General features: G+C 49.4%; 6 protein-coding genes across 6 annotated transcripts; 4 read left to right on the forward strand and 2 right to left on the reverse strand.

Annotated features, from left to right (window-relative positions):
• Positions 1-1,431: 1,431 nt before the first annotated feature.
• On the forward strand, positions 1,432-5,321 carry LACBIDRAFT_324629 (uncharacterized protein; the record flags this gene model as incomplete). The annotated part of the gene is given in 12 exon segments (XM_001878024.1): positions 1,432-1,452; positions 1,622-2,314; positions 2,373-2,403; positions 2,838-3,005; positions 3,025-3,031; positions 3,177-3,423; positions 3,485-3,838; positions 3,876-3,927; positions 4,301-4,383; positions 4,455-4,463; positions 4,609-4,884; positions 4,986-5,321. 12 exon segments carry the CDS (start codon positions 1,432-1,434, stop codon positions 5,319-5,321), a joined length of 2,277 nt encoding a protein of 758 aa, XP_001878059.1.
• Positions 5,322-6,154: 833 nt separating this feature from the next.
• On the forward strand, positions 6,155-6,440 carry LACBIDRAFT_315498 (uncharacterized protein; the record flags this gene model as incomplete). The annotated part of the gene is made up of 3 exons (XM_001878025.1): positions 6,155-6,196; positions 6,244-6,276; positions 6,330-6,440. 3 exons carry the CDS (start codon positions 6,155-6,157, stop codon positions 6,438-6,440), a joined length of 186 nt encoding a protein of 61 aa, XP_001878060.1.
• A 1,216-nt stretch (positions 6,441-7,656) lies between these two features.
• On the reverse strand, positions 7,657-11,951 carry LACBIDRAFT_324631 (uncharacterized protein; the record flags this gene model as incomplete). Its single annotated transcript, XM_001878372.1, has 16 exons — positions 7,657-7,839; positions 7,863-7,911; positions 7,953-8,345; positions 8,622-8,796; positions 9,041-9,116; positions 9,166-9,370; positions 9,417-9,457; positions 9,687-9,773; positions 9,953-10,060; positions 10,265-10,319; positions 10,461-10,528; positions 10,592-10,654; positions 10,689-10,721; positions 11,207-11,211; positions 11,369-11,759; positions 11,781-11,951. The coding sequence occupies 16 exons, from the start codon at positions 11,949-11,951 to the stop codon at positions 7,657-7,659; spliced, it is 2,103 nt and encodes a 700-aa protein (XP_001878407.1).
• A 1,354-nt stretch (positions 11,952-13,305) lies between these two features.
• On the forward strand, positions 13,306-15,443 carry LACBIDRAFT_324632 (uncharacterized protein; the record flags this gene model as incomplete). Its single annotated transcript, XM_001878026.1, has 9 exons — positions 13,306-13,324; positions 13,353-13,435; positions 13,684-13,750; positions 13,803-13,829; positions 13,942-14,025; positions 14,206-14,587; positions 14,838-14,854; positions 14,938-15,019; positions 15,044-15,443. 9 exons carry the CDS (start codon positions 13,306-13,308, stop codon positions 15,441-15,443), a joined length of 1,161 nt encoding a protein of 386 aa, XP_001878061.1.
• Positions 15,444-15,677: 234 nt separating this feature from the next.
• Positions 15,678-16,851, reverse strand: LACBIDRAFT_324633 (uncharacterized protein; the record flags this gene model as incomplete). The annotated part of the gene is made up of 8 exons (XM_001878373.1): positions 15,678-15,798; positions 15,888-15,938; positions 16,048-16,133; positions 16,183-16,255; positions 16,324-16,373; positions 16,482-16,564; positions 16,618-16,725; positions 16,794-16,851. The coding sequence occupies 8 exons, from the start codon at positions 16,849-16,851 to the stop codon at positions 15,678-15,680; spliced, it is 630 nt and encodes a 209-aa protein (XP_001878408.1).
• Positions 16,852-17,579: 728 nt separating this feature from the next.
• LACBIDRAFT_324634 (uncharacterized protein) lies at positions 17,580-18,877 on the forward strand (the record flags this gene model as incomplete). The annotated part of the gene is made up of 4 exons (XM_001878027.1): positions 17,580-17,683; positions 17,732-18,015; positions 18,253-18,443; positions 18,737-18,877. The coding sequence occupies 4 exons, from the start codon at positions 17,580-17,582 to the stop codon at positions 18,875-18,877; spliced, it is 720 nt and encodes a 239-aa protein (XP_001878062.1).
• Between the last annotated feature and the right edge of the window lie 330 nt (positions 18,878-19,207).

The raw sequence follows: 19,207 nt of genomic DNA on the forward strand, positions 1-19,207 counted from the left end.
GAAGATCAACGCAACGAAAAGGCTGAAGGCTGGAACAAGAGCTCACTATATAATCACATTTGTAGGTCAGAAACCCCAAAGTCTGATGGCGGTCCACAGCCTGCTGCAGATTGACAAAAAAGAGGCTGTGAGGTCGGCCCAACATCACGTCACGGTAACGTACTGTTGGAGAGTCGAAGGACCCATAGATTGGCAGCTGAAGGTCACGGTTTCGTGCATTTTGATAGTCTCTCAACACGGTGGAAACAGCGCCCGAGTCAACAACAACGGAAAATGAGGGCCGAGTGACTTGTGGGATGGGCATAGCAATGAAGATGTAAGAATGGGGCTGGGAGGACCGCGAGAGAGCGAGGTCAGGAAAAAGGAACGGTCAGAGCGATGGTGTTAACGGTGGGCACAAAAGTGGGCCTGGATAACAGAAAAAAAGGGTCTAAATCGCGTTTATGGCACGCTTGCTTTGGATACGGCATTGTCCAAAAGTGAATAGGCCAATCACTGGCTAGTGATCAGCGGAAACTTTGAACTCGATCGATGGACAATGCGAGCACGGAGATCGACATGAGGACGGGTATTGTGGAGTCGTGATTTACTTGATTTGTAGCCGTACTTCGAAAATGAGAGGGCTGACGCGGGGAGGCAGATGGAATGTTGTGGGAAGATCAAACAAGTGCTGTTGAAGTCACAATTCCGCGTAAAGGCTGGTGTGATACAAATCGGCGGGGCGCGGCGTGAACAACGATAGTTTTGGGATATTTGGAAAGTTGTGGTCTCTGGGAACCCGATGACCCTCAGGAGGTGGCAATATTTTTTTGGGGGAGGCGCTTAACGACATGTTTAAGCCACAGATCCTCGGCCAATGAGTTAAATCATTCTAAATGGATATCGACGACAGACGCGACTCCGTGTTCATCTGGCTAAGAGTCGGGAACAGGCAATGGAAACGAGAAACGCAGTTGAGTGGGTTACAGACACCCAACGTTCGATGACAGCTCTGCCTGTACAACAATTACTTTAACGAGACAAGAGATGGTACGCCAAAGCCTTGCTGTTCACCAACTTCAGTGCAATTCTCAACGTTCGACGGAGATAACAAAAGATCACCTGCGATCAAGGCCTGACGTACAACGCAACTATTCGAAGCAAATTCAAGGGACGTCGGGACCTGGGCGCTGAGATTGAACGTTGAGTTTCAGCAATGGTAGCTTGGAGCTGCACTATGACCAACTTACACCGAATCAAACTTTCGACATCCACCTGGTCGTGCTAGAGCCAATCGTATTACCTCTCAGGCATGTCGGTCCTGTTTGACAGCTCCTACTTCGACCCCAGAAAAGGGTAACCACAACACTTGCAACCGACGTGCAAACTGGACGACGGGCCGATTCGATCCTACCATCGTATTGGGAAGGAAATTTTCCTCGTGGATTGACGATGGAATACGAAAATCTTGGGGTGAGATTCGTAGTGGGCACGATGGTGTAGGTAATTCACCAATTCTGATCGAACTTGAATGACAAGACCATGCCATCATCAGCGATATCCTAGCCTTCTCTGAGGTGATTATGATGTGCAGTAGGTCCTCCTTTGTTTTCATGTGCATCATATCTTGACTGGATGCCAGTGGCTCCCCAAGCCGTCGCTTCCAACCGTAAAAGTTTTCGTGCGAGAGTGTTCTTGCCTTCCCGCAGACTACGACATTATGGGGATGCGACCGTACGAAGAAGGTCAACCGCCAGATATCGAGTTGGATGCGCTGTTAGCCGTTGACGAGGACGAGGCTCATAAGGGGGGCGGGACGTGGCGCTTGTTAGAGGGCTGGTTGCCATTCGACCGACTGTCGCTATTGCCGCTGCTGCTATCCTCTCCGCCATCCTCAAGCTCTTCGGGGCGTATTTCCATAACCCGTTGGGAGACTCACACCCTGGCTAGTAACCAGCGGGGGAAGCCTGACAAAAATCTGACAAAGCCAAAGATGTTGGCTCAAGTGTTCATGAAAACGCTTCTGCTTTTGATTTCGTGGTCCTTGCGCACTTCGACATCCATGGAGATTCTGTCGCGACAAAAACAAAGCCTACAAATCTTCCAGGCTCATCACACCTCAAGCTCAAGTGTTTCCCCTTCAACCGTTGCTTTTCACACCTGCCCTTGTTTCGTGGTCCTCGCGCGCATTAACCTCCATAGAGATTCGAAGATTCTGTGGCGACAATATCCACGCTTCCATGCCTTCAGAATCCACACACCTCACGCGTTTCACTTTCAACGAGGATTGTCCACAAGCGTGACAGGTCACAGTGACCGTCACGGAAAAAGTTGGGTGCGTCAAATCGACTCCAATTTTTTTGTCTATGACTGAAAACGATGTTGTTCAACAGAAAATCCGCTTATTCACCGAAAGGCGGTGTGGTGTGTGACAAATGTCAGGAGAAGCAATGCCCCAACTGGGTATCGGCCAATGTCGATGATGAATGTGCAAATTGCGCAAGATGGTCGATTTTTTGGATTGACATGTCCCTGAGTTCGAAATAAAGACCTGAAGAGGGTTTAAATGTTGGCGAGGCCAAGGAGGAAAGATAGTGGCAGCATTCTGACCTGTCGGCCATTCAGCGATGAATGAGGCGATAAGAGTCCTCAGGATGGCGTCGAAGCCAACAGAGATGAAAACCACGGTTAGGCCTGACTCAAACGGTTGCGAGGGCTACGGTAGTACCGTCGTGTCGAAGAAATCTTGGTCCTTCAGAATCTATGTGCCATAGAGCTTCAGCATTGCTCGAAAATAAAAAAGCCAGGTGGTGTGTCGCCGAGATTCCCATACCTTTGGATGACTCGGTCGCACTCAGCCCAAACCCAGCCCTGCCTACACTCGCGCGCCATGAGAGAGCCGCTTCGTGGGATATTCGACCCAAAAGATTCAAGTCATCTCGAAAACCTTAGAAGCTACAAGTTGGAGCTTAAAACACGAAGCTTGAGATATTCAATGAACGATCAGTCTCCCTCCGTTCTAGAGAGTGTGTTGAACACTCACAGTGAAGTTGTGAGCTGTGCAGTCCCTGTCTTCCCTAAGCCTGGTGGCCGCCCCTTGACCGTGTGGCCAACTCGATAAATGTGCCAAGGCATTATTTGCTAGAATTCAAAACTTGTTTCACGATTGCTCAACAGTGATTTTTTCATCGGTCCAGCTTTGTGTTTCAAGTTCGAGTGTTGCTGTGGCAGGCGCCAGTGCTGGTCCAGGGCCCTGGCCTCGCTGGGGCGCAAAGACAGGAAGCATTTTGTTTGGCTGTCCCTTTCAAGAAGCACAGTCGTCACATGCACCAGGCTTTCACAAGTACTGACTTCTTCCATCTTCCTGGACCCCTCTCCTGGTCCTCTCCTATTAAATTATCTAGGAGGAAGTTTCCTTTCGGGGCTTGCTTCCAACCGCTATATGTAAGTTCCTATAACTGATGATGGGAAAGTATCCTCTAATTTACACAATTATCTGCACCAGATTGCCCTCTCAATGTCTGTGCGTTTACTAGAATCTTTGTCTGAGTCCGGAGGTGGTGAAGACATCCTTACCACGAAGAAGAAGCCTCGAAAACTCGACCACATGATGATTAAGCTCAGGCTGAATATGGGGCTCTCCACAGCGAAACGCCACCTGTTTCAAACCTTCCTACCGAAATCCTCTGCCAAATCTTCGAAGACACCCAAGATGCTTCGCGGATCCATATGGCTTCCAAACACCCTTTCGTGGAAGTCATCATCTCACACGTTTGCAGAGGATGGCGTTCCGTCGTGTTGTCCTTCCCACCACTGTGGTCAACATTTCGATATGATAGTATTTGCGACCGGGCACATCGTCAGCTGGGAAATCGGCTAGATGTATACCTGGACAGGTCGAGCTCACACCTACTCGACCTCTACTTCCATGGGTGTGCACTGGTATGTGTGAGTTGGAAGCTGGAAGATTTGATCCGCGTGGGCGAAAGATAATTGGGACTCCGGAGGCACGCTTTGATATCTAGTACAACTTTCCTCGAAACCATACAAAAGAGCCTGCCATGCGAAGCTGGTCAACGTCTCGAAAGACTGAAAGGGTTCGACTCAACTACCGTCAAAACGAAGGCCGGTTAACGTTCTCAGAAAGAATATCCGAATCGTTGGACTGGAGATGTCGGCTGGTGGAATTTGATTCGTGGTACGTTACGGTTCCACCCTTACTTTTCTGTTTCTTCGTGCATCAATTCGCTTTTCCCTCGAGGGCTGCATCTCGCGACTCGTCTTACCTCGTGTCAAACACTTATGAATCTTCATTTCACAGATAGTGACGTGAACGGCGTACCGACACGAAGGTGGCATCATCAGCAAATCATCAGCACCCACCACATCGTTCAAAAGGCCTCAGTGCGCACGAGTTTAACGCTGCAGCTCGCGCTCCCCCTTGCATGGATGTGGACGCGGATACGGAACTGCAGGTGAACTTGGTCAGTGGTCACGGACACGATATCTTGCGTGGTCAAGAGTCCACCTCTGCACGACTGTTTCTGATCTTGCGCCCTGTCTGCTGCCTGCGACGTCAATTTCGTCACTTTCACTGTGACACCCCCAAGACGCTTCGCTCCAGTGTAGCACCGAATCCCCCCCCCCGATCCCAAGCTGCGCCGTGACGCCTTTTATCTAACCCCATCTTCGCCTACACCATTGTCTTATCCTCCAAAATCCCCGGGAACCGAGACTGGATATCAGATTTCCTGTCGCCCTTGGTTTCAGAATCACGTACGCCTCGAGTCCCAGCCTCAGCCAACTTTGATAGCACGAAGATCAATTATGAGATGGGTTGGGTACACCTCGATTGTGTGCTGGTCAATTGGGTCCTGTAGCCGATTTATGACATCTCAATACTGCGTGAGTGCCTTTTGTTATTCTTCATTCCCCCTTTCGATTGCTTCCTGCTCTCCACGTTTCCTCTTCTTGTCTTCCTCTTCCCTCTTCTCCCCTCGCCGTAGTCATGTCCTAACTCTTACTCTCTAAAGACAAAACATAATGCCTCTGATTATGCCCACCATCACTTTCACGGATCACATTGCTGCGTTGTCGTCTCGTCCTCCAGCGGCGTCCACGGCCCTTCTGGTTGTGCGCGCGACCCAAACGGCTGTTATCATGTGTCTGCAATCAATCGAATGAGTCGGGATTTTCGAATGTGGAGAGGATGTTGGTTACGTCTGGGGGCCGGGGGTTGGAGACGACGGAGAGTTGGCGCCTCCACCTGTAAGGCTCCAGGACCTATGACTTTGGCACAACGTGACTACTTCAAACCGCGCTTCTTTCAAGACAAGGACTGATGGCTTCCGTTTTGTTTCCTAGAACAGAGTGCAGAAGGAGCAGAATGTGTTGTGCTGGAGTATTTGCCTGGAGAAAACGCTTGCGAATGAATGGATAGTGGTCTCGAGGTACGTTCCTTTCCTCCATTATCTTTTCACTTTTCTTTTATGTGTTCGACCTTCATTTTGACGTTTTGCGTCTCATTGTTATCCTCCCCTCCATGTCTTCTTCCCAGGTCCTTACAAGGCAAATGCTAACGATCATACAAATCACAGATAACTCACTACAGCATCTAGACGGATACCATGATGGTGTCACTCTCGCTGCTCTCCTCGTGGAAAGAACGGACTCCTCTTCGCAGGCAAGGCTGGCGAAACTTCGGTTACCACCCTTGACCAACTGTCAAGCCTTTGTTGATCAACATGATGGGTGGCTAATTATCTCCATGTTTTGGCTCTCCTGTACCAGAAAATTTTAAACCAAGTAACTTTTCAAAGACTGGGGCCTGTAATGATGTGAGTGAGATGTAAAAAATAAGGCCAAAAAATGGTCCATACCAGCTGCACGACGTTCATGATGGAATAGTTGGAAGTGTAGGAAAGATAACAATTATCTAATCCATACCGGAATCACTTTTCCATTCTACCACTGTTACCACGACGATGACTCTTTGCCAGTGTCATAAGCTCCATGTATAGTGAGGCTGGGCATATGGAACGTATCTGTGCTATGCATTAATTTGTGAGGCTGGATACCCGACAGCAGTGGATCATGGTGAGCAACGCGCTTTGCCAGAGACTCCACTGTACTCTACTCTTCTGGCGTCGTTTCAATAAGCTTGTTCACTCACTTTATGCTTCAAGTTGTCATGTTTAAGTACGTGGTGGTCTGGTACGTAAGTTAGACTTATCATTGTGGAAGAGGCCAACATCTATCCATTAGCCCGGCTTGGGTGAAAAGCGACCCTGTGTCCTTGTAGGTATGCCCACATTTTCTTTCCGCTCACACTGGTACTCACTACATTGCAGGCGACCAAATTCTCGTCCAAAAGTGCACCTGAAGGACATTGGTACCAAGGCCGAGTGCATGTCGTGCGTCAAGCAGAAGTCGGATTCCGCTTCCATGAATCTTTCGGATAAGCAAGCGCTACCCAGCCGTTCGACGTCCGGTTCAAGTTGAATTGAGTTTCTGTAAAACGGCTGCATCAGGCGATGGATACGGTCTTTACCCAAGACCGGGTTTTGTTCCCCTTGGCCGCCCACCTGCCAAGTTCTAATACGATGTGGATCCAGTCGATCAGGGTGTACAATTAGTTCATCCGGAGTAACCAGCTGCAGGTGCTGGCTGTCAAGTGCATTGTGAACCAAAATCCTGGTTTGCCATCCTTCGTTGTTTTTGGACCGTATGTCCCATTCTTCCCTTCATTCGATCACTGTCTTTGTTTACTTAACTCTTTGCTACAGACCTGGTACCGGCAAAACCTTCACAATCGTTGAAGCAATCTTCCAACTCCTTCGTACCAATTCCCAAGCCCGGATCCTCGCTTGCGCACCAAGCAAATCTGCGGCCGACTTGATAGCTGAACGCCTTTCTGCCGGCTTCAATCCGGACCAACTTTTCCGACTCGTAGTGCCCTCCCGCTTTTTGAACGGGGTCTCTGATGTAGTCAAGCTATACACGTACACCAAACTGGACGGACACTTCTCCGAGGAACGTGAGGGAGAGGAAGGCGAAGGATACGGAGAGGAGGTCTGCTAGATCTGCGTTTATGGCTGCTGCCAAGGACAAACAAAATGGACAACCCATTGCTGGCACATCGGCGTCCGCATCGGCGTCCGCATCGGCGTCGGTTGGGCCACTGCGTGTTCCAGAGTTCGAGTCCGACTTGGAGAGTTTGTCGGATTTGGATGACGACGAAGGCGATCACCCTCCCTCGAATCCTGCTACACCGATCCCATCTGCATCTGCGTCGACATCTAAAGTACCCAACTTCCAATTGCCACCATCACGTACACCTCGCAGTCATCTCATGCTCCAAGGATGGTCTCAGTTTTACCCCAGCATGTTCGCCTCTCCCGACAACATTTTTCGCACCAAGAACACTGTCCCTTCCACTCCCTCTGGCGCCATCGTCCCCTGCAACCGCAGCAGCACCGCCCATATTACTCAGGAACTATAGCAGGCCAAACGGGAGTTGTTACGTTGAATCATTGACAACGCCGCTTCGAGATGAGGAGGACAACAACAAGACCATTTGCAGCATGCATGACGTATCACAAAACACCGCCCTCTTTGAGCTCATGGATTTCGAGCTGGATCTATCTTGCCTCTCTACACTGCCTTCACCAGCTGCGTCTATCTCTGATATACTGCCAGACACGCCCTCTCCTCCATCACCCGAACCTCAGCTTTCTCGAGCCCCGGCCATCGACCCAGCAAACTGCGGCACTTGATCAGTTGAAGATCCCCAACTACAAACCCAAATCCAAACTCAGCCTTCTGCTCCGTCGCCATCACCCATCTCCCCACCACCAAGCACTGTTACCCATCTCACTACCTACGCTACCGATGTCTGTGTCCGTTAGGGCTGTACAGAGGGTACCGTCGCCTCTGTTGAGAATTATCAGCAGCATGGGGAGGGGGTGTTTTACGACGCAGACAGATCAGGCGCAACCACCGCAGATGGGGCAGGAACAGTTGATGGCCCAGCAGCGGGAGTTGTAGGGGTATCAACAGGAGTATCATCAATAACAGCAGCAGGGGCAAGAATACCAGCAGCGGCAGATGCCAATGCCAGAGGTCCAGTTGCATAAGCTCCCACAAGTCCAGCTGCACGAGCTCTCGCAGGTTCAGCTCCACGAACACCAGCAAATCTAGCTGCACGAACACCCACCAGTTCAGCTGCACGAACATCCTCAACTCCAGCTGCACAAACACCCACAAGTTCAGCTGCAGGAATACCAGCACCAGCATCAGAGATATGCAGCTGCGCCGGCACCGATGTGGTGGGAAGAACAGCCCAAGATTGAGAAAGAGTGGGGGGGCTTGGAAGATTACTTGTAAGATGTGTGTTTGGGAGGTGTACGTGTCCTTTTTTTTTTCGATATTGAGAGGTGGTTTTTTTGGTTTGACTTCTTTTTATTTGTTGCTCTACTTTTTTTCCTTTTAATTCGTTAGAAGATTTGGTTTTTTAGCAAAAGAAAAATATCTGTGTGGGCTCTTTTATTTTTCTCATATCGCCTTACTTCTTTTCCTTTTCTTGTGCTTCAAAAACGAAGATACTGATGCCTGTTCATTTCACAGACGTCGTCGCTACACACCCGACGCCATCCACCTTCTTGTAGCGCAGGAAGCACACGACTATTTTTCGGTGCGCGGATTCCCCCCAGGGTATCAGCGCAGACAGATTGGCGTGTTCATGGACAAAGAGTATCATAGTTGGGAGTTGGTGAACGATGAGGAGGATGAGGATGATGAGAGTTATGAGGATGAAAGCTACGAGGATGGTGAAGGGATGGTGAGGAACACGATAACTACAAGGAAAAGGAGGGGAATCTTGGAAACAACTCAAAATCCCAGCTCAGAATCATCTTCTCCTGCACCTTCCTCGCCTTCCTCTCCAGCGGCATTTCAACCAGAAGACGTGGACTGCTTGGATGAAGATCCAGAGGGCGAAGTGGAGGTCGACCTTGAAGCGCTCTCCGATCCCTCGTTCCCAAGCGTAACGATCTTCTCGAACGAATCACGTTCTTGCTAAGCCACATCCCTCTTCTAAGGATGATGGAAGTCATGCCCGCCACACTGCAAGTCATCGACTGCATGATTGAATTGCTCAAACCAGCCGCGGTGCTCATAACTTCATACCGAAGGCAGAGCACCATTGCCCGCCGACTCAGCATCACCAATAGGGACAAGTTTACCACGACCGCTCATAGTGTCAACACTTGCTGCCAGGATCTGATGCTCAGCCTTCAAATTCACCAATCTAGCAAAATCGAAATCCTTACTCGCGACATTCCGATTGACGACGATGATAAGGCGGCGGAGACGTTCGTCGCCAAACATGAGTCTTGAGGCAATACAGCACAATAGGGAGCTCGTCAAAGAGCTCACACAGCAGCAGCACCTCGTCATGGACGACACCGTGATGGACCAGCTAAACGCCAACGTCACAAACACCATCCAGCAAAATCAGGCCCGTCTGGAAGTCATTTTGAAAGATAGCGTTAACCGAACGTTAACTCCGCCATTCTTCATGGTTTCAAGGGTTTGGTTGCAGAGTTAAATGCGAGCAGTGTTTCCACTGTGTGCTCTTCCCGCGTGCTAGAGCTATCACAGGATATGTTGACACTGTTGACGAATGGGCATCTGTTGAGGACACCAACCTTGAGGATGACGGAGTGACGAAGGCATCTGTTGGCCAGCTTCTGTGCTGGGTATCTTGTGGTGAACGCCTGGATGAAGAAACCGTCCTTATTAGCGTTGGTACAATCTGGTAGTACACTGAACCATACTACTTCAACACGTTCACAAGATCTGTTCGTCTTCGTTGGCAGACTCTCATCTTTTGAACCTCAACCAGCGAGAATGAGTTCGCCATGGCCGAATGGATTCTATCTGTTTCCGGTAAGGTCACAGGTGTCAGGCTTACAGCCAAGTCCACTATGTCGACGAACCCATACGTCCGCATTTGTCCCATTGACATGGCCAAGGGAACAAAGTCAGGCGACATCATAACTCTTTCCGAGGGAGTGTCAGGCTGGCAAAGGCTTGTCATTATTCAAATTACATATCACACCAGCATCGTCAATATATTTCATGCATTATGCAGTATGAAGGTATGGTATTCTGGACTCATGCTTAGAATAAAAAGTAACTGGAAATGTCGTGACACAAAAACTCTCTAGTACCCATCTAAAGAGTTTTGAGTCTGACATTATAAAGGAGATTATTGAAAACTTACCATCTCCGCAGTAAGCGTAGTGAATTGATAATATAGGTCACCGTAAAAATGCCAGCTAAAAACTCGACTGCAGTAGCAACATTGAATATTAGGACATGATTGTAAAATGAAAAAAAGAAATGCGTACCGTTCTGAATGGTTCTACGGACCAACTTCAGCTCAGTTTCAACGGCCTCCATGCTCTTCTCCAACGCACCAACCCGAGTTTCTAATGTGCCAACCCGAGTTTCGACGACCTGAATACTGCTTTCCAGCCTGGTGACCCTAGTACCTGCTAGTAAACATGAAATAAGTCTATGTCGCAGGTCATGTGGTGACAGGACTTACTGGGGACAGGTGTGATTGAGCCATCATCCTCTGATGGGCTTGGCAGGACCAATCAAAATCTGTCTGATTAGATCAAGGGATGTGAATAGGCACTCACGATAAATTGCGAGATGGTGATGATGACATTCTTCTAGGAGTAGAGGTTAGCTAGGAAGGAAGGCGAGAAGATATATAGAACGAACTTGCTTAGGGATTGGGGATGGTGGTAGTGAGAGGGAAGGAGATGGCGAGGAAGCGCAGAAAAGGGAACAACCTCTTTTTCTATAGAGGGAGGCGGACGTTTAGCCATCGTTGTACAGAGGCTGACAGTGATAGTCGATTCGAACATCGCTTTCCGCGCGCTGAGTTTGGCTCTCCCAAGACAGTGATGAGTCAGATGACTAATCAGCCCCCACAATGGCACTGGAGACGAATACCGCGAGGGTGCGTTCTCGATGCCCTCATGTGCTGAGACGCGCCGCTTGAGGAAGATTATCAAGGAGACACAGAGGCCTCAACGCTTCATGGCTCCTCGTTTTTCCCCTTCTTTTCACATGCTCTCACTCAAACGCTAACCATTTACACTTGATTTACACCCACAGAAATCGATTGACCTGAACGTTGATACGGACGTACCACCACTAATGTGGAACAACCTTATCTTTTGTGTTTTGCTTGTATGCACCCACAAGCCAGGACCGAGCACCCACAGCTGGGAATGGGTTCCCTAGTGTCCGCCTTAAGGAGGGCCAGCTAACGCTACATGTCCACGTACTCGCATGCCGACACCCCACTCACCGATTGGGCTCTTGCCTGTCGGTGTAGAAGCCAATGTGCGAACTTCAATGCAGCGTTTCGTCGTTCCTCCTCGTAGATCAGCGCGAATGAGTCGCTCGGGTAGGATATCCAGGACCGTTCGGGCAGGATATGGATGTGGACGCGGGGCGCTGAAGACGATACCCTCCATCCCAAGTCCGCTTGAAAGTCTACCCTTTCCGCGCAATCGTTCCTGGACCCAAGACAAGCACCCGGAGACGCATGGCCACCTCTTCCTCCCATTTTGACCCCAACCTGGAAGCTTTCCCATCGCCTTCCTTACTTTCTCTTCCACCTTCGACCTCCCCTTCCCTCGCCCTCCCACTCTCTGACTGATTTCCTCCCTCCCCTTCCCTCCCGTCTTTCTCCTCCCCTTTTCACGCCAAGTACTTACCCTCAACCCAAACATAATTTGCACGGTCTGCGTAGCATTGTTCCACCTCATTCCAAAGGACTCCCAGAGATGAGCTACTATATCCTTTCTGATGCTGGACATTGGAGTCAGGATGTCTGGTGCGGCAGCTCTTCGTCCCTCTTCGAACAAACACAACATGTCTTCTCCCATGTTTCATGTGCATGAAGATCGGCGACCGGTGTGGTGCGGCTAGCTATAGGAGGGGTTCTTCTCAGAAGGATGTTGAAGGGGGTTAATGCACCATTGCCAGCCAGCATACACGAAGGACAAACTCGCTATTCCTCTCAACATCAAGCCCAAGACTGCATGTTAGGAATAGACCTCGACATCCCCCTCCACCTCCACCTTTGTATCCGAGACACACCGCTGGCCAAAAGTCACAGCCGCCGGTGGTTCCGTTCTAAGAACGGATCTTTCTCCCGACACATTTGTTCTTGGAGGAGATGGGGGTACGAGGGACAAGATGTTAAGCTATTATTGATTGGTGAACTTGGATATGCTTGGCGAGCAGCAGCAGGTTCAAGTCCAACAAATTTGACCAGAATTTGCGCGATTTTTTTTCTTCAATCGCATCGTTGCCGCAGCCACATCATGAGATTTGGGATATGAGGTTGAGGGATGAATACTGCAGCTCTGAGCTCCCAACGTCTGTTCTTCCCATTCCTCTTTTTTTCCCCTATGCCCCTTCCCCATCTTCCATCTTTCTTCTCCTTTCGACGCTCCTACTCAGCCTCCTTTCATGCCAAGTACTTACCCCAGCAGCAATCAAACCTGCCCTCTTACACCTCATGCTTCCGCAAGATGGGATGCCACGCGCTGTTGGTGTTGAATGTTCGCCTTGAGATACACTGCAGCGTCGTCGTTCCCTAGTCAAGCAACATGACCAAGTACAGTTCATGCGCTTCCGCCCTTGTCGGAGGATTGTATCACGGTTGAATAATAAGGCTTTGTGGGTTTGGGTGCCTCGTTATCCTCTGACAGCGGGCACGAGAAAAAATGATCTTGTAACACTGACACCACAAAGACCAAATCCCACAATGCCAAGCCCAAGAAGTCACTATTCTGCCTTGATCCCGCCCCTTATCTTGCGTCGCAACTGAGGGGGTTGAGACTCCAGCTTCGAAGCAAGGCAATTTGAAGAATTGTGGTGTTTGGTCATATACGTGATCTATCTTTCTGACTTATTGACGGGCACCTGAGCTTCACCAGCGTTTTGCAAGCTGGGATCCCCAATTGTGATTTTCACCACAATTGGTTTATGCAGCTCGTGTGCATGGTTCCGTCAGTCTATCGGTATTTGCACTTCAAGACGCAATGAGGTTCGACTCCCAGACAGTTGGTCCGCTCGTAAAGATTACCTGAGTTTTTTTCCCACTTTCTTGTTGTTCATTGGCCGGACACCCTTTTCAAGTGTTGCCGTGGAGAACTGAAGCGAATCGAAGTGGTGAATTCTACTGACTTCGTTCAATTCCACTTTGGTCGTCAATCAACCTCTGTTTCAATCATGCGATCTTGGAATGACTGTCAGTGTCGCTACCTTCGAGTGGTTAGGTGTTTGGTCAGGCGCCTCATCGAACGTCAAGAAGCCTATGCTGGGTTTCTCGACTGTTAAGGAGACTGGGGAAGCACGGATGGTTCGTTGACCGCGAGCTTGTGGATCGGGTACGTTCTTCTTTGTTATCTACGTCTTCTTTTCTTTGATACAACCTCTACCCTAGATCTATCACGCGTGTCGCATCGCCGGACTACGTCCCAAACATTCGACCCGGGCGTAAACCCTCCCACATCTTCACAGCCTCGACGACTTCGTCGACATTCGAAAAAAGCGTAAACCCTCCCACATCCACTTCCATGCCTGCAAGAGTTCACATCTTTCAAACAGGCCAACATCGACGCCCAGCTCGTTTGTCTTGTCTCCCACGTCACGATCGCTCTGGGCCGTCTAAAAGGTTGGTCAGCGTCGTTCCGCATTTGAACTACTCACTCACCAGTTTGTTGTAGGGTCTACCTCGTTTAGACTTACAAAATGTAAGTCTTCGTACACCAATCCCCATAGAAGCTAACTGACCTCTTGAAACTTGAAGCTTAAGGTGTTAACAGAGGTGTGACTGACCTCTGACCACTACCACCACCTCAATAGCCACCGCCGACGTCGTCACCCATTTGACTGGGGTCGCTGTACACGAAACCTTCAGCGTTGGCGCTTCCGACAAGTACGACGGACGTATGTGACTCAAGGCTGGTAAGTCATTCACAACGGATTGGGAAGTTTCGCGAACGCTTACCGTGACAGTCAATGTCAAAAGACCCGTCCGCATTCCCATCATCATGGTCCAATCCTCTCCGTGCGCAACTGCTCGAACCTCCGCACCTCCACTTCAGCCCTCTCAATAACCTTCCCAAGCTTCTTCTCTTGCACCTGCGGCCGCTGCTTCAAATGTCCATGACAGTCGTCGTCCTTCCTTGACGACAACGGACCACCACTACGAGGGACGAGCATGCCACCACGACAACGGACGACCACAACCATGGCCACAACCACAACCATGGCCACAACCACAACCATGGCCACAACCACAACCATGGCCACAACCACAACCATGGCCACAACCACGGACAAGGATGTACCACCACGAGGGACGAGGGAAGAGGGAGACAGCAACGTGGCAAGCAAACGACAAACAACGTTGTTTGTCGTTTATCAAAGTGGCGACGACATACAGCACTGGACTCAACGAACGAGGTGGAAGCCCATGGCAGCAAGCGGGGATGCTGGATGTGACCAAGTAAGTATACACCCCTTTCTGCTCGTCTCTACAACTCCCTCTCTACCCCATGTAAATCACGGCTCACGTTCTCCTTGAGCCTCATCAGCTGCTTCAATCCTCGCAATGTTTTCCTTCCACCGTCCTCCATGCTCAAGCACCTCTGCAGACTGGTCACTGCGTCTTCAAAACGGACAATAATGATTATGTAGTGTGCATTCAGATCATTTTAATATACTTATCATACTATCAACTATAAGTTTACTGTCAGAATGTCATTCCCGCTACGTTAGTACTGGGTTAGGCTCGTGACCAGCCTGTATATGATAACTTCAATATACTTAGTCATCATCATTGTGGATCGATTCCAGGGTTTTTCTTCGTGAGGTCATTTGCCACCAGACCCGTAGTGCTCAAGTATGTTAGCCTTCCTCTTCATTACAGCTACGGCTGGTGAGTCATTCCACTACCGAACAGCAAGCTAGCCGCAGAGAAATGTCAGACCTACGCCGCACAACCCCGAAAAGCATCTATACTCACCTTTCCTCTCAACTTCCCTTTAGATGGGGTTGCCGACACTCGCGCCAGACAGACCTCAATAGGTGTACCATTAACGACTTTGCCATGGCACGTTTCGATTGAGCACAACTTGGAAGCTTGCTTCATAACCCGACTCCCCCACGTTGGTTTGGAAGCATGTATTGCCCAATTGTTCGAAGGAGAGAAGCCATACCCCTGCGACTCAAGGTCAAACGCATGTTATTTTCGGACAGAGGCGATGACGTACTGTTCCTCGGTATCAAGGAGGGAAGTGGTAGTTCCTCGTCAAAGGCTGGAGGTCGTAGTCGATCCGATTATACCGTCCTTGCGAATGTAGGATCTGGTCATAACATGAATTACAATTAAGACAGTCGCAAAAGAGATTGAGTACCGTTTGATGACTCAGGAAAATGAACTTCGAGACAAAGGTCAAATGTAGTTATACATGACCCTCCTGCCTGCCAAAGTGGGAGTGATTGTACGGGCCAAGCTGGACAGGAGTGTCAGCGTTTAGGGAAGCGACACAGACATAGACAACGTACCACTTGCGATTCCGAATCTTCGGTCCAATTCAAGTGCTAAATGCGAAGGTCTTGTGGTTCCAGTTTGCCAACGTCGTGGCTGGTGGAATGGTCATGAAGGTATCTAGATGTGTCATGGACATGCGCTTGTAGCTGGTGGGCCGGTGGCAGCTAAGTCATCTTTCCATTTTGTCGTTTTACAAGCGCATAAAAACCTCCAAGATTAAGATTGCATGGTTCGTACACCACATTCGACTCACCTAAGCGCACAGACCCGCTTCTTTAGTTGCGCGCTAAGCAGCACCGCACGTCTACGTAGTTCTGGACACTGAATTTGAAGTTGGCGGTGAGAAACCCTCGAGTAATATTGGGTCGATTCGTCCGCCTTGAACAGTGAGGAGCGCTTTTCTGAAAGGTTACTGATTGATAGATCGAACATGAAGAGCTCCCATGGATCTCAAGTTGTACTGTCCGAACCATTGGGTGTTGTAACCGTAATCTTGGGTCTGTTTTGATAAGCACACAGATAACTAAGAACAGATATAACACACCCACCTCGACCTGAAACGTCCATGACCCACTCGTAAAAGTAGGGTCTCTAGCGGTGATGAGATCCACCAGTTTGCCCCTTCTTATTGGACACATCACTTTGGTGAAACACTTCAAAAAGGGTGTAAGCCCTTACGAACGACGAACCCGCGATCTGATTCAATCATGGTCCCTTTTGGGGTGAAAGTCCATTGCGACTGATGATCAGGGATTGCATGCCAGTGAGTCGTTGAGGTGGGGGACAATTCTCTTCATAGCTAGATTGATCATCTTCTCACGAGGTAAAAAGCTCGAGAAGAACTTACCAGCCACGCGTACAGCGTGGAGATCTGTCGTGTCCCAGGTGATTTGAACGTCAGGGAGTTGTTCAGCACGATGGCGAAGATTCCTAGATCGACACATGAGTCAGTTTCATCCGAAGTATGAGGGGTGGAAACTCACTTTGGACGGCACAACATCGAGGTCTCCACGGGTTTGAGACTCCGAGCACACTTAGGTCCTCAGATAGCTTCAGAGCACGTTTCAGGTGATAGAATTGTTGAGTCGTTGCTACCCACACCTTCGGCCAACGCCAATGGTCAACAAATGGAGCGTCAGTCGTGACGACAAGAACTCACTATAGGAAAGTTCCGACACGGCCCTCACAAGGCCCAGTGTACCCAAAGATGTAGGCATGGTCAACGGTCCATAACTTATCTAAGAAAGCTAGGAGATGTGATAAGCCATTTCGTTTCAACATATTCAATCATACCGACAGCTCGCTCCAGAACTCGCAAAATCCCAAAGCCACCACCGCAGAGCCGCAGCGTTGGCAATACTTCATCCACACGTCCGAGTCGAAGTTGCGGTATAAATCCTGAGTGATGCCCGCATGCACCTCATCGGGTTCTCGGCAGAGGAATCCTTTCCAACCCAAATGAACAGCACCGCGAATTCTTTCTATTCTTCACATTTCTTGACGGAAAACCAGAGGAAATGGTTGGATTAAAGCTAGGATGGAGGATCCGAGTTGGGAGGCGGGTATTTAGTGTTCGTCCATTATTGGGAAGGAAGAAGTGTCGGCACGATTGTTTCACGATCTAGAGTCCAACCACGCCAAAACCCTGGCCACTATAAGCTCAAGGGAGGCCTGCGTAGTATCTATCAATCTAGATGGAATGCCAGCTGTGGTATGACCTAACACACAAGATAGATGCTTACAAACGACGATACTGTGCCCCCTCTTGTGCTTTGGAATCCGTGCAGGAGGCAACATGGGGTAGGTTTGCAAGAACTTAAAGTTGGGCTGAATAGAGCGGCAATATCGTGTGTAACTAGAGCCGCATTGCGATCTTTGTGTGGAAGGACTGAATGAGAATAGCAATCGGACTCGACGCAGGAAGTACGCACCGCAAAGGGCAACGATGGGTCTTGCCTCAGCACCAGATCTTGGTTTAAGGATACGAGTATCTGCAGCTGCCCGAGCGCTTAGAGGGTCCGAGAGGGTGCGAGTCGCGTGTTCGACGTTGTAAGTTGAACCATCTTTACTAGAGGCTGGCTCCAATATCGAGTGTAGTCACCCTTGCGTCGCTGTTGATGCGTCGAACATGTCGTATCGAAGCATTTCGGCCGTACCCAGAAGCACAAGATTTGTGGTGCAGTTGAAGCTAAAAGAGAAACCACGAAAGAAAAGCCTCCAGGTCGTCTCATCATTCGCGTGTCACGTGATTGATGCCCTCACATCGTCGCGAAATCCTCTCGTCTCTGTGTCCAGCAGACGATCAAGAATAAGTTCTATGGGCTCTACGATAGTATTCTCAATGAATGCTTCCCTTCCACCCAGTTCACGGTCTCACCCCAGTACGTCACTGCAGCTATGACAGGTGATACCGGCGCCATTGGCAATTTTGCGATCACCTTTGTCATTGAGTCCTTAGATCTCGAGAGCCCCATTTTCTTCATCGACATCAAGCCTCCCACACACCTTCCCTCTTTAGTTGGCCGTCAAGATGCCGAAAACCAAGTTCGACGCCGGTTCTGGGAACTTAACCATCTCGTCCATGTACCGAAGTTGTACTACTGGGGTCAGCGCCATAGGAAGACAACTGTCCTTCTACACATATGAAAGAGCCAGCAGACGTGTCGAACCTATTCCCTTGGCAGACTCCGTCACCCGCATTGTGGACACTGCCCCTATTGAGAGGTGGAACACGAATATCATGGAGGAAGAGGGTCGTACCAAGTTCTTGGAGGAAATCAAGCAAATGGTCGCGAACATTGATACGGGTGTATGTATTCCGTTGTTCAAAGTTCAACCTTCCCCTACTTTATTCTAGGCGTGATCGAATCCGCCCCCTTGAGCTAGTTTATGGCATCGCGGCCATACAGTATCATTGGTTAGGCTCGTTACCAGCTGCTATTGGAGGTAAAACGGGAGAAAAGAAAAAATGCGTATAGAATTACCTCCAATAGTTCCACATTTTCTTCTTTTCCCGTTCTTTCGTCTCTAGCACCCTAAGGAGACTGGTTTCGAGTCTAATCATTGGTGGTGAGGGATATATATATTTGATATATATCACAGGAGTTAAAACTCGACCACACAATTATCAACGCTCAAACCGAATATGGGGCTGTCTACAACGAAACGGCGCGTGCCTTGAACCTTCCTATCATGATCGAAATCCTCTGCCAAATCGACCCAAGATGCATCGCCAATCCATAAGGTTTTTTAACACCCTTTCGTGGATGTCATCCCCTCACACGTTTGCGTTCCGTCGTGTTATCCTTCTCGCCCTGGGTCAATCCAAGGTCAATCGACAGGGTTGTGCTTGTCTTTTCTCTACCTAGTCATCATCGTTGTGAATTTCAATCGATTCCAGGGATTTTTCTGCATGTCAAACTTTATGAAGTCATTTGCTACTAATGTTTGTGAAAAATGGATTGCCTCTAGATAGGATATATTATGTCTTGCGAAGAAATGGTACACAATCCCGTCTTTGCGTCCATCACGTGTCTTGGATTCCTTTGATCTCAACTGCTGCCGGCGCTCAAT

This window comes from Laccaria bicolor, genomic scaffold (genome assembly GCF_000143565.1).
Source record: "Laccaria bicolor S238N-H82 LACBIscaffold_6 genomic scaffold, whole genome shotgun sequence".
Lineage (NCBI taxonomy): Eukaryota > Fungi > Basidiomycota > Agaricomycetes > Agaricales > Hydnangiaceae > Laccaria > Laccaria bicolor.